At 34.7% G+C, this 25,323-nt stretch overlaps 1 protein-coding gene across 1 annotated transcript; it reads left to right on the top strand.

Moving 5' to 3' along the window:
* Positions 1–4,747: 4,747 nt before the first annotated feature.
* Positions 4,748–24,736, top strand: LOC113783115 (alpha,alpha-trehalose-phosphate synthase [UDP-forming] 1-like). The gene is made up of 19 exons (XM_027329155.1): positions 4,748–4,979; positions 6,157–6,562; positions 6,785–6,882; positions 7,055–7,443; positions 9,214–9,328; positions 9,439–9,540; positions 10,950–11,100; positions 11,857–11,945; positions 13,939–13,987; positions 14,397–14,497; positions 16,141–16,328; positions 16,653–16,770; positions 19,579–19,755; positions 19,856–19,978; positions 20,064–20,151; positions 20,266–20,396; positions 20,480–20,578; positions 22,377–22,858; positions 24,364–24,736. Exons 1-18 carry the CDS (start codon positions 4,962–4,964, stop codon positions 22,761–22,763), a joined length of 2,829 nt encoding a protein of 942 aa, XP_027184956.1. The 5' UTR covers positions 4,748–4,961; the 3' UTR covers positions 22,764–22,858; positions 24,364–24,736.
* The last annotated feature ends 587 nt before the right edge of the window (positions 24,737–25,323 follow it).

Raw genomic sequence — 25,323 nt, 5'->3', positions numbered from 1 at the left:
ACTCTGCATTATCACAGTGAGACTAGTTTGACGTAAATCGGAATATTCCTTGTATTGAGAAAAAAAAGAATGACCTCTTTCATTAGTTAAATAGAATTGCTTTCAAAAATTTTTTTTCTTTTTTGGCCAGTAACATTAGGACCTGTTTAGTCATGATTATTGATTGGATAGGGTTAGGGTTGTGGTGTGGAGCGGTTTAATTTTGCATCCATGAGTGGTTTAATTTTACGTCCATGAGGGTTTACTAGCCTACTTGTTTCAACTGAGAGAGGGGAAAATAGAATGGATTGAATCATGCATGTGTATGTGTATATATATACACAGTGCCGAAGTCATGTAACTGAGTGCAATTGCACCTTTCAATTTTGAGAAAATATTTGAGAAAGTTTTAACCTAAAAAAATTCTCTTTCCTATCATTCATTGCCCCCACTAGATAATTGAAAATTCATAATCATTACTCTTTACAAGAGTGTTATACTTACCCAAAGTTAAACATGGATGTCAGTTCAAAAGTAATTTTCACTACAAATTTCAAGCACAATTTAGATTTGAAAACATATTTAACATAAAAAAGTGAATTTTTAAGATAGATGTGTTTCTTATTAGTTTTAAACCTTACTATTATTACAATTTTTGTGCTATTGGAACTTGACTCCCCTAACTCTAGAATCCTGACTCCACTACTAGCAGAGTCACAAATTAACTTAAGTGATCAAGTTGCCCATCCATCCATCACTAAATAACCTTTCATCATTAAGAAAATAGGAAAAAAAAAGTACTTAATGCATGTCACCCATCTTCCAAAAGTTTTCTTACTAGTATTTTGACCCATGCTATGCACATGTTTATATTTCAATTCAAAATAATAATATATACTTATATATTGTAGTACATGATATGGTATATGAAAAAGATTAAAATTTTCAAAGAAGTGTATCCTTAACATGTTCAAAAATTTTTTTTTTCGTGAGCACAAAATGGACTTTCTTAATTTAACATCTTAAATAAATTGAAACCATAATTTGTTTGTCGATATACGATAAGAATTTGAATAAAATAATTTAATTTATAATGATTTACATGATATAGCAATTGTAAAACTATTTATCAATAGTCGACGAAAGATATCATGTTGTATCCATCTATTAAAAATTATAATATAAAAACATAAATTATAACTAATTCATTCTTCTCAATTTTAGAAAAAAATTTTCTCCCATCTTGTGCCCCTAAAATTGTGGCGTGCTTATAGAATAGTGTTTTTTATATACTTTAACATAGATTACAAAAAAATCTGTGTAAGATACACAATAGAGTTTTAAGAATTATTAGAAACTATTACCCTTTTCATCCTTTTGTCTTGCCAACTAGCCATCCACTGTCTCCTATGACTTTCACATGTTCTATCATGGTGCTATCCTTCCTATCGCTTGTTGTCATCTCTGTCATATTCCCATAATTTCCTTCTTTGTTCCCTCCTCTTTTCGTACAATCTTGTTGTTCACTTTCCTTTTTTGACTTTTTTCGTTTCTTTTTAACTCCTCATCATTCTCTTCTCCATTGCCTCTAACTTCCTATTCTCGCCACTTAATTTCTTGTTCTTTTCCCCTCATCATTCTCTCAAACCCTTGGATAGCTTCCAACCTCTATCCCGCACGGCCAACCTCCTTCATTTCTTCTCTCTTTTTCTTCTACCGTTCCAATTAGAATAAAGTAATATCACAATTTTTCATTTGAGATATATTATGTTATCAAAAATCTATAGTTTTCTCTTATATACTAATAAGAATTACATACAAACATTTGTATATAACATGCTATGTGTGTTGAAATTTTTTTTTTTGGTAGTAATTGTGATCCACATTTCTCACAACTATTGGTCTAAGAGTACTGATTTTTCCATTTTTATTCAAAATATAACTTAACATATTGTGAATGTTACACTATTATAAAGTGAACTCGGTAAATAAAATATAAAAATGAAAATTCAATGCAAAATTATAAAAACACCAAATTTAGTTATTTTTCATATAAATTTTGAATTGAATAATTTCAAAATTTCTAAGGAGAATTTGAATCCATATTCAACTCCCAAATTGAAGAGTTAAAATTTGAAGTAAAAGAAAAAATTTAGTAACTTGCAATTTGGTTTTACGCTTAAAGTATACTTATATTTGTACTTTCAAAATAAAATTGAAAAGATAAAATTTGAAGCAAAAAAAAATCATAACCTGCAATTTTGGTTTAATGTTTTTACAATATAGTATTGGTATTTGAAAATGCAAACAAAAAACTGATAATATATTATAATACCTCGATTACTACAAAAAAAAATCTATATAAAAATGACATAGCAGTTACATATTTATATATGAAGAAAATGATAAGAATACATAAAATAATCAATAATACCTATGGCTATTCTTAGCGTTTGTGTTTTGTACTCTTATTCAAATTTAATTAGGGTCAAATTTAGATAAGATATATACAAATTAAGTAGATGTAGTTTAGGGACAAATGCCTATGTTTTTTCCTTAAATTGTATTGTTATTTTTTTTGGTAGAATTGGTGTTGTTTTTATTATTATTTTTCATCAAAAATAAATATTTCAAACAAAAATTTCCATATCTAAAGGCTATTAGTACTTTGTTTTTTAGTTAGTGATTTCATAATTTAGGTTTCATGAACTTGGTTTTTTAAATCCATGACCAATGAATGTTATTTACTTTCTATTTTCTATATAATTTGCCCTCTTAGTTAGAATTACTAAGTTGAAGGGTAAAATATTATTATTTATTTATTTTTTATTTTTAGTAGGTTTAGTGATGTTTCCTTTTTATTTAGCCTCACATTAATAGAACTCAAACCAAATTCCTGCGTAAGTGGAGCCACTTCTTGCATTTTGAATTCAAAAGACATAAAAGGATATATAACAATTTTTTTAAAAAAATCAAAATTCTATAAAAACAAAAGAACGAAGAGTTGGAAACATTCTGATTTAACCATGGTAAAATCTCCTTTTCAAATTTATATAGATATAGATAACCACAAAATAGAAAAACGTACTTGGATGTGTAGAGTACATATATAAGCAACATACATAGGCCAATTAAGAGGCAGGTCCCTTCATCCATGTGTGATCAAGCAATGCACGTACGTGCATGGCAAGATCAGGAATTATGGCAATAGCATCGGGGAGTACAGAGTTCTGGTGTATGGAATGATAATAATAACCTCATACTAATAATTAATTACTCACTTAATTTGGAAAGATGATGTGGGGGAGAAAAGGAGAACCATAATTTCGGATTCTCATTAAATATCATCCTCTTCTCTGGAGTCTTAGAATTTGATTGAAGAGTGGTACTGAAATGTTGACCCAACTTCAAGTTGAACATGCAAAAGATTCAGTCATCATCACCACTGACTGCGACTGATCTGTAACACACACCAAAACTCACCCAAACACACATTCTCTGCATGAATTTGTCTTTCCCTTTGTTTCTTTCTTTCCTATTCATATATGGGAAGAGTTGTCGACAGATGAGATTTTCTGAGCAGGATGCAGGGGAGTGGAGAGATTTTTGTTTTTCTACTTTTTTTTTTAAATTTTATATATGTTTGCAATTTTTGTGACCACAGCTACCCAAAATATCTTTTTCTAGCCAAAACCCTCTTGCGCAAAGGGCTTTGTATGGAGTGTGGAGCCTTCTAGCAGTTCAAAATTCAAAAGCAAAATTTGGGTTTGTATTGAAATTGTTGATAATTGGCCTTGTTTGGACAGCCATTTTTTCGCTGGAAAATTGCGTCGTTTTCCGTGATCACATTTCCCTATTATCTTTTTTTCTCACATACATCAAATTGCTATATTAATTTTTCTACAAAAAATTCTAGAAAATGCAATCTAAACACGAAATGAGTCTGGAACCACACAAGGATAATTGCATTTTTTACAAGAATTGAATTGCCCACCAAAAAAGGGTTAACATCAGAAACCTCCCCTGAGTTTTGACCTAATATCACTTAACACCCCTCAGGTTTGAAAAAAAAATCATCAACCTCTTTTGGAAGTGACATTTTTGTAACACGTCAGCTCATTTGAACTAAAGTAATAATAATAAAAAAATAGAACAAAAGAGAGAGATGATAATTTGTTTCTGAGAATATCCTTTTGGTACCACCAAGACACTTAAAAGTCTCGGTGGGGTGGGAGGTAAGGGTTTAACCCTTACCTCCCATAATGTATTTGCCACTTAATTGTAGTTGTCATTTTTAAATGACTTCCTCTGACGGAATGCCATCGACTCCTCCTCTCCCTAGATTAAGCTAAAATATGTTATATAACTGTTATCGTTGCAATATATATATATATATATATATATAGAGGAAAGCGTGCCAATCAGGTACACAAATGGCAATTTTGTTATTTTCTTGATAGTTTTTTTTTCCCGCCTAGATTTTATTCCCTCCAATTTAATAATTCTGGATAATTCAAGGCATTTTTGCCACTTCGCAGCTGTTGATAGTCCAATCAACCTGACGGGGGAGGTTGATGATATTTTTCAAACACAAGGGGAGCTAAGTGATATAATGGCAAAATCTCAGGGAAAGTTTCTGATATTAACACAAACAAAAAAAAAAAAAAGAAAAAAAAAGAAAACTCAATAATATCAAGGTGACATCATCGATCTTTTTGTTTTTTAGCTTCAATTGCATTCTTCTAGTTCTTGATATTTTGCTCTTGCCCTCTTCTTGATAATTGTAGCGGAATCGTTCGACATAAATTCTCCATTGAAATGTATATAGAAGGAAGTGTGCATGAACGACATGAGAATCGGATATAATCTTAGTGATAAAGTGTCTCTGTTCTTAGTGACAATAATATAATTCTCACCGACCCCATCATCACTTTCCCTTTGCATTCTGTGGGAGGAAACAGAGAAAGTTTGTGCACAGACATATGTGCTCTCCATATTTGGTAATTTGTGGGAATTAAAGTTAATTTGGTCAATTTTTTTATGTTGCATATTTCTTTTTTATGGCTCACTAAATTACAAGTTTTTTTTTTTTTTTTTTGTGAAAAAAATCTTGGTTACGAATTGCACACAATCTGTTCGATCTTGGGCACGTTTATGCGTATGTATACTAGTATCTATTGCATTTGATGCCATAATGGGTGATAATTATGGTCATGCATTCTAGTTAAAATGTTGTGCTGAGTAAAAAACTTTCTTCCTGGAACTCTTTTAGTTGATCATAATCCTCTGCATCAACTGTGCTGTGGAGGGTGATTTGCAGTAAGTTACAAGAAGGAAAAGGGAAATGGGTTTTTCCTCCCCTTAAAGAAAAGTTAACCACCAGATGATTTCTATTACATTGACGGGATTTGGTTTTGGCCCTTGTCTACATTGTAATGAAAATGCAAAGCAATTTGACGAATTTTGGCAGGAGATTTTTGTTCTTTCCCTTAGTGCTTAATTAAGGATAATTGATGTCAGTCCTCTGCGATTAATCATAATTCAGTTGAATTACTCTCAGAAAGATGTTTACTTCCATGTTACCAATTAAACAGACTGGATCTTGCAGGAAAAGAAAAATGGAAAGAGTGCTGTGGTTATCACTTAGTTGTACATCCCAAACTTGAATCAGTTTAGACGAATAAGTAAACTCAATAGCTTAGCGTAAAACTTTTCTTAGAAATTTTTATATTGGGTTGGTAGGTCATGAAGGCGAACCTTGGTTTCAATCTTGTGGCATCAACACTAAGACCTTCTCTGTGATTTCATCGCTATTAGGAGCTTTCCCTTTTACATCTCAAGTAGCAAAGCTCTATTGTGATCATAGTTTGCATTTCTTTACTTTTACAAGTGTTGTTCAAAGTTGTGACTTGTCAGGAGACCTTTTTAGATCTCCATTTTGCACTAGTTTTTGTTTGTTTCCATTTCTTTTAAATTTTAAATTATTCTAGCAGCTGATGAAACATTAATAATATGTCCCAGAAATAGATTTTTGGCAGTAAAAATTGAAAACAATCTTCTGAATGTCACAGTTTTGAAGAGCATAGGAGATAATACTAATGATGAATCCCTTGAAGATTCATATGCTTATGCAAACAAGAATTTCCAGTACTATGATTTACTGTGGCTGTACTGCAGGATGATATTCAAACCACAAAGATGCCTGGAATAGTGAATGACTACAACCCAGCTATTCATACAACAAGATTGGAAAGGCTTTTGAGAGACCGAGAAATAAGAAGATCCAGCAGATCTTACAGTTCAAATGAGGATGCCAGAGATGCTAACAGAGACATCGATATTCACAGAAACAGGAATAACATATATTTATCTGATGCTGATAAGAGGAGTGGTGACGAAGAGTTATTGGATGGGATTGCAGAATCAAAAACTCTCCATGATGGATGTGAGAAGAAAGATGGATGGCCCTCTAAGCAACGCTTGTTGGTTGTGGCCAACCGGCTCCCTGTAGCTGCAGTTAGGACGGGTGAGGACTCGTGGCAGCTCGAAATAAGTGCAGGTGGCTTAGTTAGTGCTCTACTGGGTGAGTAGTCAAATAACTATCTGCCTTTACCACAATTGACAGTTGCTAGAACAATGGTTTAGTTTTTGGAATTATAATCAGCATAAATATATCTCACTCCCTTGACAAATATATATACTGCCTGGAAATCTGCATCAGAAAGGTTGATCTTCCTTCCTTATTAGATGTTTGGGGTTTTTATTCTCATCACAATCTAATTGTTGCTTGTATATATTTCTGAAGGCGTCAACGAATTTGAAACCAGATGGATTGGGTGGGCAGGGGTAAATGTACCTGATGAAGTTGGACAGAGATCGCTCACCGAGGCTTTAGCTGAAAAGGTTCTACAGTTATTTGTCCTATCTGAAAGTCTTGTTGATTATTGTTTTTATATCACTACCTCTCATGTAAAGACTTTGAAAATGGTTCTGAACCTTTGACTTTGTTCTGCATCTTGGTTCTTCACATAAGTGCTTACTGATTTTCTTTGCTGAATTTTGCTAATGACAACAGAGGTGCATTCCGGTTTTCCTTGATGAAGAGGTTGTACACCAATACTACAATGGCTACTGTAACAACATATTGTGGCCTCTTTTCCATTATCTTGGGCTTCCTCAAGAAGACAGACTTGCAACAACACGTAGCTTCCAGTCTCAGTTTTCGGCATATAAGAAAGCAAATCAGCTGTTTGCAGATGTTGTCAATGAGCATTACGAGGAGGGTGATGTTGTCTGGTGCCATGATTACCATCTCATGTTCCTTCCAAAATACCTGAAAAAGTATAATATGCAAATGAAAGTTGGCTGGTTTCTCCACACACCATTCCCCTCATCTGAGATTCACCGGACACTGCCATCTAGATCAAAACTGCTAAGATCTGTTCTTGCTGCTGATTTGGTTGGGTAAGTAGCTTTCACATTGATTGCTAGTCAATGCTTGTCATACCTGGGTTTCTGAATTCTCTGAGATCCTTATGGATTGCATATTGTCATCATAATCACTTTACGAATTAGCTATCTAGCTGGCTAGGGTCAAAGCTGGACATGTAGATTCTAAATAGCCATTTAGCTTTCCAAAACTCAGGTCTGTAAGTTTAACTGAACGTGCATGTAATATTGAGTCCAAACTGCAACAGCAGAAATAGATCAAAGAATTGATTGTGGAGTGAAATGCTGGTTATATGGCAATAGTTTCAAGAAAAAAGTAAGCAGTAATGCAGTTGGTTGAACGACTGCAATGTCATAATAGGTCTGGAACTTCATTTGATTATATACCTTTCTTTTACCTAACCAATATCAGTTTTGCCATACTGAAGTATGCTGCAAGTATTTAGCTCTTCAATATTGATGTTCTAAGTTCTGACAGCATCTGTCCTTGGATACACAAATAGGTATTCAAGGCCACCTTCTAGTATATTTCATAAGATGATGGATTTCCCAGTTTCTTAGGTTGGGAGCTTTCCTGAAGTTGTGTTTCTGGTCACTGGAAATTTATTGGTCAAATAATGCTCAATTCGCCTCGGATCCAATGTGGCAAACTTTAATAGTTTCTGTATCTTGGCCTGTATTCTACAGAATTTGCTTATATATCCCAGTTGCAGTGGTTAAGATTGTAGTAGCATTAGATATTGTCTTATCTATGTGACTGGAACTTGTAAATTTTTACAAGTCATCTAAACTGATGATTGACTGTAGGCTATGGTTATTGTCTCTAACTTTAAATGAGTGAGACTGACAGGTGGCACAAATAATGTGATTCCTGGCCTGATATTGGGTTTGATGTTGGGAATTCTTCAAAAGCCTTATATTTTGGTGTTCAAATTTGCCTCAAGGATTTTAAGTTGTACTTTGAAAGAAACTGCACAAACATCTATAAGCCATGTATAATTTTAAATGAAATTGAGTTATCTGTCATATGCTTGGCAAGACTAACAAGCAAATCGTCCTTTGTTTCCTTTCTAATCAATTTATTATCAATGATACTGGAAAAAGAATTGAATTTTTACCATTTTCAAGTTTACTGTTGAGTGATTAACATTCTTTGTTGCTTTGATTACTTCTTACTGAACCTTGGAAGGTTGTGGAGTAGCTAATAACGGGACCTTTTGCCTATTGAAGGTAGATTAAGCTTAATCTCAGAGCTTTTGAGTGTTCAAAACCACCATATCTCATTTTGTTTAACTTTCAATTTTTGATTAGAAAAGAGAAGATGTAGTACACTAACTTAATCACTGAATACTTGCTCAGAGACACATTTTAGGCACTTCTGAAGCTGCTATAGGTTACTGAGTGCATTAAATTAGGCAGAGATGTTGGGAGTAACCTTCACCCTGAAATCCTTCAACAGAAGCTATGACTTAATTGGTATTGCATTGCTTTTTACTTGGGAAAATGATATTAGCACTCCTTAAAAAGCCTCTAGCGCTCCATCCTCCCGTTAAAATGTAGTACATTTGACTCTTTTTTAAGATTAAATTTTCTGAGAAGTTGATATAGGGAAAGTTTTTGTCATTATTTTCTGAAGGTCTTTGCTTTTCTAATATGTAATGCCCCATTTCTGTTCTTGTGTATAAGTCAATATTCATGTATAATGAGTTGTTTCTTCATGCTTTGCCACAAGGCAAATTTCCCAAGATGATTCCTGTTTTTACTGTTTCAAAATTTGCCCCTCAGCTTCCATACGTATGATTATGCAAGACACTTTGTCAGTGCCTGCACTCGTATTCTTGGGCTTGAGGGCACACCAGAAGGAGTAGAGGATCAAGGAAAGCTTACACGTGTGGCTGCGGTAAGCATGTTGTATAATCAGTAGAGCTTTTCTGTTACCACAATGCAACTGGAATCTATGACAAGGTTGCAGAATAACTAACATTTTCTCAACATGAATCTGAATAACAGTTTCCAATCGGGATAGATTCTAGTCGGTTCATTCGTGCTCTTGAGCTTCCTGAAGTTAAAGATCACATCAGGGAACTGAAAGAAAGATTTGCTGGACGAAAGGTAAGTGCTAGTTATGAACACCCCACGAAAGTAAGATGAGCTTCTTTCCTTTTATTAATATAAAAAACTCCCCTCTTCCACTTTTAGTCTGATTTGGTCTCTGCCCAAAAAGAGGTTGTAAAGAAAAAATTCCCTAAAAATTCTAAAATTTAGTACGGGACAATCGAAAAGCACCTTACCGCATGCTAAAAGGAACCATAATTAATAAGAGAAATGAAATAAATATTTTTGCAATCGTTTCATTCTGCAATTGGACTAAATTGTAATTCATTTTCTCTTTTTCTATGTCAAACTTGTAAAGGACTAACAACTTGATTGAAATGTGTCAGCCACCTGTGGAGTTAATTCAATTTTATGTATTGAGTAGTAACACTTGCATTTGTCTAATCTTTCTGTTCTTCCTTTCTTGAACTATACCAAAGGTTGCAGTACCTATCATTTGAAAAGCTACGTCAAACAAACATGATGGACAATTCCTATGTCAAAGTTCTTATTATCATGAATTGGTTAAACAAATGAGTTATATTGCAATAGTAAGTGTTTGTGCCATTGCAGTATTCAATTAATGTACTGAAGGAACTTCAAGCGTGAGTTCTTTGCAAAATTAACTCAAGAGTTCACAAAAGGTTAATATTTTATCTTATTATCTAAATCTATGGGCAGTAATTTGCTTCATTATTAAATTTGAGGAATTGATTTTGTAAAAGTGCTCATGTAAATGGCCATGTTTAATTGGTTACAATGAGAATCAACAGAGATTTTGCTAACTGACATCTGAACTGTTGGTAAAGGCTAAAGATAGATATTTTCGAAATATGGTGGAGATTGTTTCCAGGCAACATGCGTGAAGTGTAAATACATGTATTCTCATGACATTACTCTTGCCTGCTCCTCTGCAGAAACTCCAGCATTTTGGGCCGCGTTGGATATTGCAGAATATTACTCTAATATATTAGATTTTGAACTTTTGTGCTGACTGCTCATACTTGAGTAGATGAGCTAGTGATTGGTTGAGCAGCTAACTAAGCTGGTGTGCCCCTTGCATTGTTATAGATTATGTTAGAGGGGAGTATATGGCTAAGCGTGTCAACTAAATTCTAGCTTCTATGGAAAGGCAGCAGAAGAACAATTACTGTGCTTTATTTGATTCTAGAATATAATTTCCTTTTGTTTTGGTCCATTACATGCTAAAGAAGAATGAGAACCTCAGTCCACTTCCTAGTGTTATGGATGTGAGATTCGAGCCAATGATTTGTGTTCAAACCCGAACGATTAGCATGCTAACCATGTAAATGTGATCTGTATCTTGAGCTAATCTCAGAAACTGGGGTCGCTATTAGCCTTTATCAAGTATTAGCAATTCCATAAGTCCAGTTACATAGCTTTCGTGCTGACCATTGCATGAACAGGTTATGTTGGGAGTTGATCGTCTAGATATGATTAAGGGAATTCCTCAAAAGATTTTGGCATTCGAAAAGTTTCTTGAAGAAAACCCAGTTTGGCAAGACAAGGTTGTTCTATTGCAGATTGCAGTTCCAACAAGGACTGATGTTCCCGAATGTAAGTCTCCATATTATAACTGCAAATGTTTATCAATGTAGAAGTACTATGATCATTGTCTTCTGCTAGAACTTTGAATTTGCAGATTTTGTGCTACCTATCATCCACATCTCATAAATCTGGTATTTTTAGTAATTGCGTTAATTGTCTAGAATACCGATCTTCATGGGTAAGTTTAAATGGTCTACGAAAGAAGGAAAGGAGAAAATGGAGAAGGAAAAACATGTTTAAAAGCAGAAATTGAGGCTATTTCAACTCACATGTTTAGTTCCATGTGGAATTCACTTATAGCTTTCTGCTCAAGTATCTTTAATCTTGAGCATGTAGAGGATCTTGGAGATCCAATTGAGTTAAAGAAAGCGTGCAGAAAAGCTATGAAGTGCTTTTCATAAGATGACCTTCACATTTTGGATATGCAGCTTTTAGTTCATCTTAGGATCATGGTAGTTTAGCACCTTCCGTTCATTAGATGATTTTTCCTCGTCGAATTCTCATGAGTGTGAAATATATGCTTTTCTTGAAGGCTTTTGAAATTCTGTTCTCTTGATACAGCTTCTCTTCTCTTGTTGAGATCAAAGGACATCTTTAATTCATTTTGTTGAGTTGCCTTATGGAACTCAACATGCATTTATTGAGCATTTGTCATAGCAGCTAAATTGCTCTCCTGATCATTTCATCTATCCCCCCGCCACCCACAACTGTTTTGATAAAAGAATCAGGTGATTTATGCTCAGTATTGCTTGCTTATTTTGACAGATCAGAAGCTTACATGTCAAGTTCATGAAATTGTTGGACGTATTAATGGAAGATTTGGAACCCTTACTGCAGTTCCAATACATCATCTGGTTTGTCTCTTAAGCCCAAGATCTGTTGTTAGAGTTAGAAGATCGTATTATCATGATACATTGAAATGTTAACTTTTCCTTGGATTCCTGGTATTTTGGAGTGTTAAGGTTATGAAACATAGACTGAAGGAAGCATTTTCTTTAATTTTTTATCTGGAGATAATATGTTAAGATGCTGTATCCTGTGCAGAAGTTGACCGACTGTGCATTCAAAGTTTTGCTCTTTTGGTTTAGGATGCATAGCTTCAATTTCACCTTTTAAAGGACTTCATTACACCATAATTACATGGATGCTTCCCAGCTATGACAGGAGAATAATTTAATTCTCTGTAGTAGAATATCATTGGATGGGCTGAGTTTATAACTGTCTCAATTGCCGGGAAGCCCTAGATGCATAGTCATTTTTGCTTTATTTTTGAACTTGGTGTCATACACAATTTCTCCCCTACTGGTTCTAAATTCTCATGCTTGCTTTTTTTTTTTTTTTTTCATAATAAAATTCCAGTTTTGGCTTTAAATGTTTTGGCTCAGGCTCAGCTTAGTCCTCCATTTTGTACCTTTGACACGTTGATCCAGTATATTCCTTAATCATCCTAATCTAGTACCCAGGCATATTAACTGTAACACATTTAATTGCTTTTGTTTTCCAACTTGCAAAAATTTGGGAAGAATTAACAATACAAGTGAGGTGGAAAAATTTTCACTTCTTTCCTACAGTTTCCTTTCTTTTGAAATTTTCTTCCATGTGCTTTCTGTACCTATTACAATGTAAGAAAGGGTACCCTTGTTGCCTGGAAAACATCTAAATGCAAGTTAGATTCAACTGGAGCATTTGGAATGATTTCATTGATATGTTCAGAATGTTTTAGATGGTTCTACCTCATGTTGTTAGTTCACCTTAGGTTGTGAGTCACAAATTATGTTTAAGACTAACCTTATTATATGTGGTACATAAGAAAACCACATCTAATTGATGAGGTATGGTCTTTGTTCTATGTACTTAACAATATGGCATCTCTTCTGCTTTTGCTTATAATGGAGAATCCATCATATGAGCTGCTGGCCAGTCAAATGGTCTAAAATGGGGTAGTTGAATGTTTTCTTGTCCAAACAAGCTGATAGGTTGGTTTCCCCTGTTTGGATATTTGAGAACTGGTCAGACTGTCAGAGTTTATATTGTTTCTTTATGTTCTATCTTTTTCTTTTTGGCACTAAAGGTGATAAGCTTTCTGTATTCTTGGTGGTTTTGTCAATAGAATTGTACTTGACTGATCATGTTTCATATCATAGTGGCAAGGCTGTTACATTTAAGGAATAAAAACAAACAGTGAAAACCAGAGAACGAAAACATTGTGATCAGCTATGACACCAATTAAAGAAGGGAAACAAACTCCCCTTTACAAGGATACGAATATCAACTACCTCCTAAACTGTAAGACAAAAGCCTTTTGAACTGGATACTCCCTATTGAAGAAAAATAAATGAGAGGTCATCTGCAGAGGCATAGCAAATAACAAACCATACGTTTTCATTGATTGAAAAGAAAATGGGTCCAACAAATGTGGTCTATCAATACGGGCAATACCAGATGACTAGAAGGACAAGAGATGCAGCTTTGTTAAAGAGATGCAGCTTTGTTAGTGATATGGCTCTACCGCTACTATAAAGTCATAATTGAAAAATTTCTGGGCACTGGGATAGTAATGGTGATGATTATCAATCTTTTAGATACTTTGATAGAAAAGGACATGTTTGCACAATCTGACATACTCCTTTGAAGCCTTACTCTTGCATGCCACAAGCATATGATGAGATTAAGATTTCGAACTCGTGTTCATGATGTCAATAGAACTTGTACAAGTAGTAGTATCATGTTTAAAATTTAGATCTTCTTCGCAATGCCTGTTCTACTTGGTTATATTTTTCAATATCTTTCAGATGGTATTATTGTTTATATGAGTAGTACTAATGCCACTATCATCTCTTCTTGCAGGATAGATCTCTTGACTTTCATGCATTATGTGCACTATATGCTGTTACCGGTACCTTTTCATTCATGTTTTATGTGGCTTAAAATAGTTGGTTCTTTTTTGTTGACCCAAAAGATGGGATTGAATACCTCATTTGAAAGGAGCAAGTTGGATCTCTTACTCGCTTAGTGCTGAATTTATATTTACAAGTTACTCAACTAGGAGGGTATTATGCCCTATGCTTTTTGGAAGAACAATTTTAAACACGCAAGCTTGCATGTTAAAAAATGCTGTGGTTGTGTATTACACTTGTGCTGACAATTAGGCATTTCTAATCGTATAATGTGTTTATCCAACTAGTTGCATCATTAGTACTTTAAGGACAATATATCCATCAGCATCCTCATGTTGTACTCTGGAAATTTTATGTTTTACACGTCTGTTACCCTACTCTTTCCTATACATATAATTTCTCTTTCAGATGTGGCTTTAGTAACATCTTTAAGGGATGGTATGAATCTCGTCAGCTATGAGTTTGTGGCCTGCCAAGCCGAGAAGAAAGGGGTTCTCATCCTAAGTGAGGTAGCAAATAGTGTTCATTTATTTATTTATTTATTTTTTAAAGATTTTTTTTGCAAGAATGAATTGGAAAGTAATATTGCTAGCTGCAGATGACCATTACCAGTAAGCTATATCTGTGAAAGAGCCAATATTTGGATAGTGCAGTTTTTGGTGTTGATATTTTGCAATGTATCTTGTCCAATTTAAAGCAATCTGGTTTTAGTATGCTGTTCCAAATGTAAATTCTCTGCTTATGTTTGTCAAAGACACGAACTGTGAATCACTAGCTTATTCTTGATACAATTTGAAGGATTAAAATTTATTGAATTCAAACTCAATATATCTTTGCTACTTGCTAGACTTGTATGTGTATCAGGCTGCAGATACTACATACTGGAATCTTCATCTTTGCTTTTAAAACAAGCATGACTTTGATTTTTGAAAATGCTTTCCACTGCTAGATTTTGCTATGGACATTTTAGATGTAAGATATTACTTGGAAGAGAAATTCTCAGTTCTCTGAGGATATAGGTTGAGATTGCTGTTTTTTGAATGAAATCATGGCGAACAAATGAAGGTTTAAGAATGTTTGATGTAGTTGTAAGTAGACGACTAAATATCCATGAAGATCTAGAGAGCAAAGGAACAGGAGATAAAAAAAAAAAAATCCCATGGTAAACAGATCAAATGAATCAAATGTTACAGGACAACCACATATGAGACTTGGCCTCAAAAATGGACTAAGTTGTCTAATCTGAAAAAGTTACTGTGTTAACTGGCTCTTTTTAAATTTCTTTCATTGCTCTACCTAGATTTCACAAAGTCTTCTAAAGATTTTTTGGAAAATTTTGTAAAACCCTTCTCAAACCATGTGTCAGGAGCTTGTTCCACATTCTGTAAGATTTGACATTGTTTCAACGCAACAGTTTTGTATCCTAATAAGTCGACAACTTAAATTCTTATAGTGCTCTATTGTCATGTAACATTCCCACAATTCCATTGTGTCCCCCAGAAACCGAATCTGGAGATGTGGGTCACAAGTTATTGATAGCGAATGGTTCAGTGATGTAGTGTGAAAGAATGTAGTTCTTTGTTATATGGGATTAAGGTTTTGCTGCAAAGTAAAATGGAACATATTTCCTTAGAAGGGGTGTCTAGGTGTATCTGCAATGGTGACTCCAAAAAAGGACAAACAAATGCAAGAGTTATTCTAACTACAGAAGCAAAGTTCATTTGGAATTAGTCAAGATGTTAAGCTACTCTAGATGGTGCTGTGAATTTTAAGGGATGAGACAATTGCAGCTGAGTCAACTAGATATTCCTGCGTTCCATGGCTTTTTGCCATTTTTAGATATTGCTGAATTTTTTGTATACTGTATTGCCCAAGAGTTTTGATCAATCCTTCTTCTTCCTGGAAAAGGAAGCAGGCACCCGTTCTCGGGGTTTGATTAATAACAGACTTAAATTGTGTTCATCCCATATTATTTGGAATTCTTGGTTACATCAAGTTAGCATTGCAACTCCCTGAAAATGCTACTAGAATGCTACTTAGAAAAATGACTTGGGTATTAGGCATGGGATGTTTACATTTGGTGATTTTGCTAACATGTTTATAATAATTATTTAAAAGGGATATGATGATGTTGTTTGTGTTCTTCATTTAGTTTGCAGGTGCAGCTCAGTCTCTTGGTGCTGGAGCAATATTGGTTAATCCATGGAACATTACTGAAGTTGCTGCTTCAATTGGTTATGCTTTGACAATGCCTGCTGATGAAAGAGAAAAACGACATCAGCACAATTTCATGCATATAACTACTCATACATCGCAAGAATGGGCTGGAACTTTTGTGAGGTACACTTTTGTTTTATTGAATTTCCATAGTGTCTTAGTCCTTGTGTAATTTATTGTTTGCTTTAGCTATCATTTGGATGAAATACTTATCATGAATGCATTACAGAATTTGAAACCTTTGGTATGTCTCAGAACAAGCCAATTTTCTTGTAGTTACATCATACTTTTCTTGCTTAAATATTTTCATATGGAACAAAGCAATAAAGCTTTCAGTGAAGAATAAATCTAAAAACTTCTTTCTGAGTGCAGTGAAGAACTTTACCAGTTCAAATCTCTTGTGGTGCATCTACAATATTAAATTTTACTTTTTGTTTTGGCGTGTAGTGAGCTCAATGATACAATTGTAGAAGCTCAGCTGAGAACTAGACAAATTCCACCTTTACTTCCCACCAGAGTTGCTGTTGAACGTTACTTACAGTCAAAAAATAGATTGCTCATACTGGTAATGTCTTTTTCTGTCTTTTAGTATTATATAATAACAGTAGCTTCTATGTAAATTGGGGAAGCTCCACCATATATATTGCATACTTAGCCTTGTAGAGTGGAGTAGCTGTTGCTAGAAAATCCAGTATATTTCTTTCATGATATTCTTTGTGGTGTGATGGGTTATCTCCCTGAAACAAAAATCATTGCCTAACAGTAATACAGTTTAAAGAATTTTTCTTAATGCTTGAAATGTTTACCTACTTATGGGTCAAATAAAGCTGGACCAGAAATGGATTTAAGGATTGAATGCACATCAGAAGGGATGCTACAGCAATTAACTTTAGGACAGCGCTTAACAAGAAATCTGGAGAGCATAGGCACATGGGACTGCTAAGTGAGGGAGATAAACAACACAAGGCTTTTTCAAGGTGTATTTTTGGGGCAAAAAAGTTAATAAATATGTATTCTGAGCATATTAATCACATCATTTACATGATCCAAGTAGGATTCCCTGACCTTTGTCGGAGGTCCTCCTGAAACTTTAAAGAATAGTCTTCTCAACATAAGGGAGAAAGATGGAGGTATGCTAAATTATATTGATGAGGTTCTGCTGTAATTCTCTGGTTGTATCTGTCATCCATTGATTTCAAATACTTTGCTTACTATATGCGTTGCAATAGCAAATCCATATTACTGGACTAATTAGTTGCCAGCAAAATAAATTCCTTGTTCTTCTGCTTTCATGTACATTCACTTGAAGTCTGTGTAAATTTTTTTATCATGTCTCAAAAGCTCTAAACAATTGGCTGCAGTGACATCCACAGGGAACAGCCATATCTTCTGAAGAATGATAGCTGTGTTTTCGAGTTTTTTTTTTGTTTTGTTTTTTTTTTTTAAATCTGGGGCTATCAAAATAATTGCATACGAGTTTCTGGACCAGTTCCTCGAGTGGTCAAGTCAATATAATTAGCTATGCCCACTCCAACATCTTGAACTACAGTGGTCATTTCACATAATATAAACTATCTGTATTACTTTGCAATGCACTTTAATATGCTTTGGATGTTCTCTGTCTTACCTATGAAGATGGGATCCATTATGCAATATTCTTATGTCTCTCATCTGCATTCTTGTACGCCAAGACCTTTTGCGCATCTTATAATGAGCATCATCTACTTATGGAGCCATATTAATTCAAAATTGTTCAGTCCTCAGCTGAAAAGGCCTTAGTAATGTGAAACTAGTATTACTATATGGTTTGTTTTATAACTGCTCTGTTTGTCTTTTTGCTGTCAAAGACATTCATGGTTATATTAAACATGCCTATTCTAGTTGAACAGAGGTCTGCATACCGTGTAAGATCTTGCATATCCCCATAGAGGTTATCTATTTACAGTAACAGAATTACACCAAGTGTTATACATAATAAAAACCAGTTGAAATGACCTTGAAAATAACGACCAGCTCAAATAACTTTAAAATAACAACACTCAATTATCCCTCATGTTGTGAAAGTAGTAGTACAACAACATGATCTAGTTTTTAATAGGGCTAACAGATGAACCGAACTACTCGATACTTGAATTGAGCTCCTGGTAAGAGCTTGTTTGAGTTTGGTCTCCAACTAGCCAAGCCAAACTTGAACAGCATTTTACGTTTGAAAACTTTCAAGTTCGATAAAAAGCTTGTTCCAGTTCGATCAAGTAAATGAACAAGCCCAGCTTGAACAAAATTTCAAGCTCGTTAAAATAATCAAACAAGCTTGAACACTAGGGTGTTTGGCTTGATTAGACTTGTTTACACCCCTAGTTTTTAATTCTCATTTTAGTCTTTCAAGCTATAAACCTCCACGGGTATGTTAAGAATCCTTATTTTAGTGGAAAGGACCGTATCATATTATAACATGTAAGAGCCTCTGTTATGCATACAGAGATTCTTAAATAACTGGTAAATCGACCATTTTTTATGTCCAGAAACACTTGATGAGCGATGCATTAGGAGATGACAATTAAATAAACAACCATGAGATGCTATGCATGGTTTTAAGGATAATGAAAATTTTTGGGCTTCAACGTCAGAAGCATGTTGGCTTTAACAGTCAAACAAATTTGATTTGTCAAATTATGTGCATAACAATGAAAGAAATTTAGTGAATTGATGAAACACAAGAAAGCATGGATAACGAAAATCTTCTGCTTCTTTTGAAACGTTTGTAATAACATTTATTTTCTCTAATCTTATGAACATTTTTGGCATGGAATCAGAATAACTGTAGACCTACAACATCTAACACCAGCAAGAGATCATTCATTCCTGCTTCCTTATTTAACTTCAAACTATTTGCATATTTCATGTGGCAAACTTTCAAGGGCATGTAATGTCTGTACAACAATGCAAGTTGTCTAGCATTTACCAGGTTGACCAGGATATTAGTTGAAATGTCTTATTATTGTGTCGTCTTTTTATGTTATCTAAATCTTTTAATATTTATCCCTGCATGCTCTTTAAATAAATAGTATCCCTCAGTAATTTTGAAATTGAATCTTTCTACCTTTTATTCTGCAATTAACGCCTTCAATTCTTTACACTGTTGGACCTAATGTCGATAACATTTACTTCATCTGATGTGTACAACCTCCATGTTTATTATTAGTCATTGGAAACTACGGTTTGCAAAATAATACAAGTCCAATGTTTCTAATGTCTATGTATATTTTGTCAGAATGTAAGACCTCATCCATCGAGCTGAGATAGGATGGGATCGGACCTTTGGCTGTTTTAAGTGCAATTCTTTTGACTAGTTGCTCTTATATTCAATTGTCAGGGATTCAATGCAACTCTGACTGAACCAGTGGATACTCCTGGAAGAAGGATTGATCAATTCAAAGAAATGGAGGTCAAACTGCATCCAGATTTAAAAGAACCTTTGAATAAGCTATGCAATGATCCAAAGACCACCGTGGTTATCCTCAGTGGAAGTGATAGAAAAGTACTTGACGAGGTGATCTGAATGCCCATGTGATCTTTTTCTCTGTTGCTTTGTTCAATTTTGTTTCTTAAATGGAAATTTGATTATACTTGATGTCTGACTTCTTCTGCAGAATTTTGGTGAATATAACTTGTGGCTGGCGGCAGAACATGGGATGTTTTTACGCCGTACAAAGGGAGATTGGATGACAACAATGCCTGAAAATCTCCATATGGATTGGGTGGATAGTGTGAAGGTACATTTATCTAACTTCACGTGGAATTAAATTTAAAACCCTTGAAGTGTCATTTTATAATCTTTTGATTCACCTTTGCTGACAGCATGTCTTTGAGTACTTTACTGAGAGGACACCACGCTCTCATTTTGAGCTTCGTCGAACTTCACTTGTGTGGAACTATAAACATGCAGGTGCCTGACTCTGGAGCTCATTTGTCTTCCTATTTTATACTAAGGTAGTCCTTTTTTTACTTTTGGCTTCAATTTAATACTTTTTGGTTGATGGCTGCTGGACAACAAGGACAGATGTGGAGTTTGGGAGGCTGCAAGCAAAAGATTTACTGCAGCATCTCTGGACAGGCCCAATTTCAAATGCTTCTGTGGATGTTGTCCAAGGTGGGCGATCAGTTGAGGTCCGAGCGGTGGGTGTGACCAAGGTCTGTGTCCTGATTCTCCTATAAAATTATTTATCAGTTCTTGAATAAAGGCAAGCCCATCCCTGCCACTTTGTGTTATACAGGGTGCTGCAATTGATCGAATTCTGGGGGAAATTGTTCACAGCAATGATGTCAAAGCACCAATTGACTATGTACTGTGTGTTGGACATTTCCTACCTAAGGTGCACATGCTTCTTTTATAAGCTTGAAAGTTTGAGATCCATATCATTACAAATCTGCACAAAACTGCAATCAACAAACTTGACATTTTGAAGAACAATGATAAATATTTAATGACAGCATTAAATCCATAATAGCTCTGACCTTTACTGTCAGTATACCAAATATATGGGTCCTCATTTTTGGTCATGGTCAATACTAGTGACTCATAGTTAGTGGTTGAATGCAATGGAATGTGAATTTCACCTGTTGAGCATATCCGTAGTTGATGTGCAGCAGCTCTCTCTCGCCCTCTCTGTGTTTGTCTATCTCTGTCTATGTAGCATGCATTGCTTTTTTCATGTTTTCTTTGATCTGTAATCTAAGAATGCAGTTCTTTCTGAATTATCAATTCCTTGTTCTTTAGTTGATTGCTTGGTTCATGGAGGAATTAATCTCTTTCAATTGTCTAGCTATTTAGCGCTTTGTGTCTAACCTAGACTTCATAGATCCTGTTGTGTGTCATTTATGCGTCTGAGTGCAGTTTCCCGTTCTTCTTGCTTTGTTGCTTTTACAAGTAATGGCCACTAGAAGAACAAGTTTGAGATGGAACCAGCTGTCTTTCCTTTTTGTCTCAACTAGAAGGGGTTTCTGAAGCCTGTAGTAATTTATATTCTATATTTTTTATGGTTTATTTTTCTTCTTGGCAGAACCACATAGAGGTGACGATGAGAACATGTATATGAACATTCCCAAATTCACTAAACTTTGCACTGTGGGATGAGTTCTTATTGTCCCAGGTTTTGCATTTAAGCCAAGTTAGCTTTCAAGAAACTTCTTATCGTTATCTGTACTTTGAAAATGTAAAAAAGAAATTTCTTATGGTCTTCTACACTTGGTATATTCCATTTTAACAACTCTTAAATGGCAGTCGATATTGCCAATTCTTTGTAATAAGGCTGTTTATTTTGTTAGTTACATTTCCGTTGCTGAATTCTGGTGAGAGAGGTGATTGGAGTGAGCCACACAATCAGGAGATGCTTGTTCTTAGAATGAAATCAGTCCCAGATCTAATTGACTCTTTTCTCTCCCAACTCTCTTATCTGAATTCTCTCTCTCTCTCTCTCTCTCTCTCTCTTTTATTTGTGTGGTTTCTTCTTTAATCTCTGCCATTTTCTTTTCTTTTTTCTCCTACTCTGACTTCTGTTCATCTTCACTTTCCCAAACACGGAACTAACTCATTCACAACAATTTCCTTTAAAACCAGCATACTGGCAGACTGAGAGCTAAGTTAATTCAAAAAATGCCAAGCCTGCTAAATTTCAAATGATGGTGATTTTCACATACATGATCAATGTGGCAATTTAATGAGTTCACATTTGATGAAGTTTCTTTTCTGCACCTGAATTTTGAAATTGGAGTATGAATTATTTCTTGTTGGCTTTCATGTGTTTATTTGACTAGTTTTTCATGTCAAATGTAGTCAATCCTATTCTACTTTTCTTTCAGAAATTCTTTACAAAATGGAAAAAAGAACTTTTAATATTTTGATGTTAGGCACGAGTGAGGAACACTAGGGGTTTCTCATGTAATGTATGGACAGTTGCAAATTCTTTCTAGTGATTTTCTTATAAATGAAATGTTGATTACTGTGCTTGAGTTTGTTGATTTATATCTGCAGCTGCAATAAGTTCATTTATTGATGAAGGCTTACAGAAACTTAAATCTACTTAGCTAGACGGGTGATTGTGCACATCAGCATTGTATTTGTCTTTCTACTTTGAACATTTGAAAATATATCATTTGAACTTAATGTTTCAGGATGAAGATATATACACATTTTTCGAGCCAGAGCTTCCTGTTGGAGGTGCTACCACTTCAAGAGCAAAGATAAGTAAGCCAAGAAACCAAACTGCTTCAAAAATTTCAGCACAAAAGAGCAGCTTCAGGCCCTTTGTCCAGAAAGCCCCTCAAACTTTTTCATCGTCAGAGAAGAAAACAACTAGCAATGGGAATGGGCACTGGTGGTCAATGATGCGTGATAGATTGACAGTGCATGAAGGCTCATCAGTTCTTGATCTTAAGGGTGAGAATTATTTCTCTTGTGCAGTGGGACGAAAGAGATCAAGTGCCAGATATCTTCTTGGATCACCAGCTGATGTAGTATCATTGCTGAAGGAGCTGGCAGATAGTTTATCACAGAGTTAGATTCAGCCTTACCATTGCTGTTTCTATCATAGAAAGTTTAAGAGCCTCAACAAAGTATGCTAGTGTGAATGATGGTTTCAGGAGATACTTTTCAGGTACTTCAATTTTTCTCTAAAGTTGCAAGATTATGCTTTCAGCAGGACAACAGGCGGGTGAGGTTTGTGCATGAGTGCATGCCCTCCCGTGGATTCTCATTAGATAGACATGTTTCTTCAGAGTTTAGAAGTTGATAACTTGCTGGCTATTCTTCTTATCACCAATCTTCGAATTTCCTTCTAAGAAAACGCAAGTACAATCTAGGCAATGAAAGCAATGATCTTTGGTGCAAATATTTTATAGTATGATATAGTAGGTGATGATTCTAATTGTTAGCTTTTAATTTGTGCACAGATTCTAACTAGATTCAGAAATTTGTCATTGACTACAGAACTGTTAGTCCCTCATATTCAAAACTTCATGCAGTTATCATTACCTCATATACCTTCTTCTAAAATTGACTACACAGAATAGATATAATTTAGGCTTTTTTGAATTGAATTCTGAATCTTTTGAGCTTGAAGTGCTTTCTTTTAGAAGTTTTTCCTCTATTTGTTTCGTTAACTAGTGGTAGATAACATAGTGAAAAGATTCAATACAAACAATCTTTAGTTTTATTTTTGTTCTCTAACTCAAGTCAAGAATCAACATTAGTAAATACTTCTAGCTAAATGGATAATAACATCTCTGATTTATTGGACATTATCTAATCAAGGTTGAGGATTCCATTTTGTCGATATTTAACTCACAATATATTGCTTATTGACATTACGAACCAAACTACAGGGAAACACTCGTAAACACAGCGTGTGGGACACCATCCACCAGAGTTACAGATATCATGAGCTATCATTACTAGAGAATTACATCTTTTTTACACTCGGTTTATACTGAATAAGTAAATAAACAAGTAGCTACAAGAATCCTATGAAGCATATGTGCTTAGGGGTGATATACATTTATGAAGAAACACGTCTTGTAGTAAGAGTCGGAGTAGAATACCAAGTAGGTAATAGATGCCATCGAACTAAATTGTTGGTGGCTTTTATACTCAGTTCAGCTCCCTGCTTGTTTGTGAAAATTGTAATAGTAGAACCAGCAAGTATTACTATTTGAGCAAAGTCACCAGAAAAATGCTTCACAAGATGTTTGGTTCAACAAAAAAACACTTGGAACTATTTATTGAACAATATCCAACCAAAGGAGTCTTATTTTGGCCTCATGCCAAAATAAAACTCTTATTTATGTTATAACTGGCTGAACCATCAAGACTTTGATAAGACTAAGATTACGGTGCTCCATTTCATTGTCATACAAGCTTCTTGCTGCTTTGGCATATTCTTTTACTTTTTGTCTTAGGTGAAGGGGAAGACTTGTTAAAAGAGTAAGGGGTGGCACTTTTTCATGATTTTGTAAGGTTATATCTAGTTCATTTTCCATTCCAATTAAAATCATGATTGTAGTTCTTAAAGGGCATGAAAAGTGATTACAATTAACTCGGCATCCTTGTTCCATATGTGGAGTTATTCTTAGTAGTTAAAATTCTTGTGTCTTATCTGAATAGGAATCAAGAGTACAGAGAGCAAACTTGGACGTCCAAGTACTTCAACAATTCTTTCAAATAGCGTCCGGAAGCAAATGGAGACTACATCATGTAGGATAGATATGAATTTTGGAGTTTGATCCATTCAGAGAGACACTGTATTTCAACTTTGTATTGAATGGGAAGTAGAAATTTTCTGGACACAGTTTTCCTCGCATTGATGCAGATGTTGGATACACTGAAATAATATTATTCTGGTTTTTATCTTGATCCAAATTGACAAAGCAGCAGGCAAAAAATGGAATGTGCTTTGCTTTTGCATAAAAGTTTCGTTATACAGACAGATGTACCTTACAGTTTAGTTGTTTCAACTGTCATGATATGCTGCTCACAAGATAGTGCAGTGCCTATTTTGCCATCTTCTTTTCTTAAGGAACTCTATCGATATTGTCTCTTTGGACGAAGCAGCATTTGTCATCTCATAATGCTAGGTTAAAGGAGGAAAGAAAGGCTTCTGAAACACTTTATCCAATGAAAATTGAATAAAAATCTAAGTGTTAATTATTTCTATACTTATTCGTGACTTTTTATTCAGTCTTAGTTTTTGATCCTTTCTTTTGGGGATTCTGTGTGTTGGATTCCTCTTTTTTTCCCCCTCGTGGGTTATTTGACCTCTCATCATGGTTCACTGGGTATCAATGCTGGTGTTTTAGCTGTTCAAGATAATTAAATTTTCAAGTGAGATCATATTTAGGGTGTAGTCTCATGTTTAGTGTGGCATTGTGCTGTGGCATCGCTATCAGCTTTGAGATAGTCCACAAGATGGTGCTGGTTAGGAATATCAACTTGACTGGGAAAAAGAAAGTACAATGGAATGGAATAACAATTATGCTTTCTTCTTTTCAGAGGTGTCTTTTTTGATGGATTTTGACTTCAGTCTGCTAAAGGAGTCAGATTCAGTAGCTTCTTAAAATTGCAAGC

This window comes from Coffea eugenioides, chromosome 9 (assembly GCF_003713205.1).
Source record: "Coffea eugenioides isolate CCC68of chromosome 9, Ceug_1.0, whole genome shotgun sequence".
NCBI lineage: Eukaryota > Viridiplantae > Streptophyta > Magnoliopsida > Gentianales > Rubiaceae > Coffea > Coffea eugenioides.
Note: the sequence above shows the minus strand (reverse complement) of the source record. Positions and strands in the feature narration are given on the sequence as shown.

Excerpts from the sequence above, each read along its gene's own strand:
- LOC113783115 (XM_027329155.1), top strand. Across the intron at positions 16,771-19,578 it reads AAAATAGATTGCTCATACTG|GGATTCAATGCAACTCTGAC; the intron begins GTAATGTCTTTT and ends TTCAATTGTCAG. Across the intron at positions 20,579-22,376 it reads TTGGACATTTCCTACCTAAG|GATGAAGATATATACACATT; the intron begins GTGCACATGCTT and ends TTAATGTTTCAG.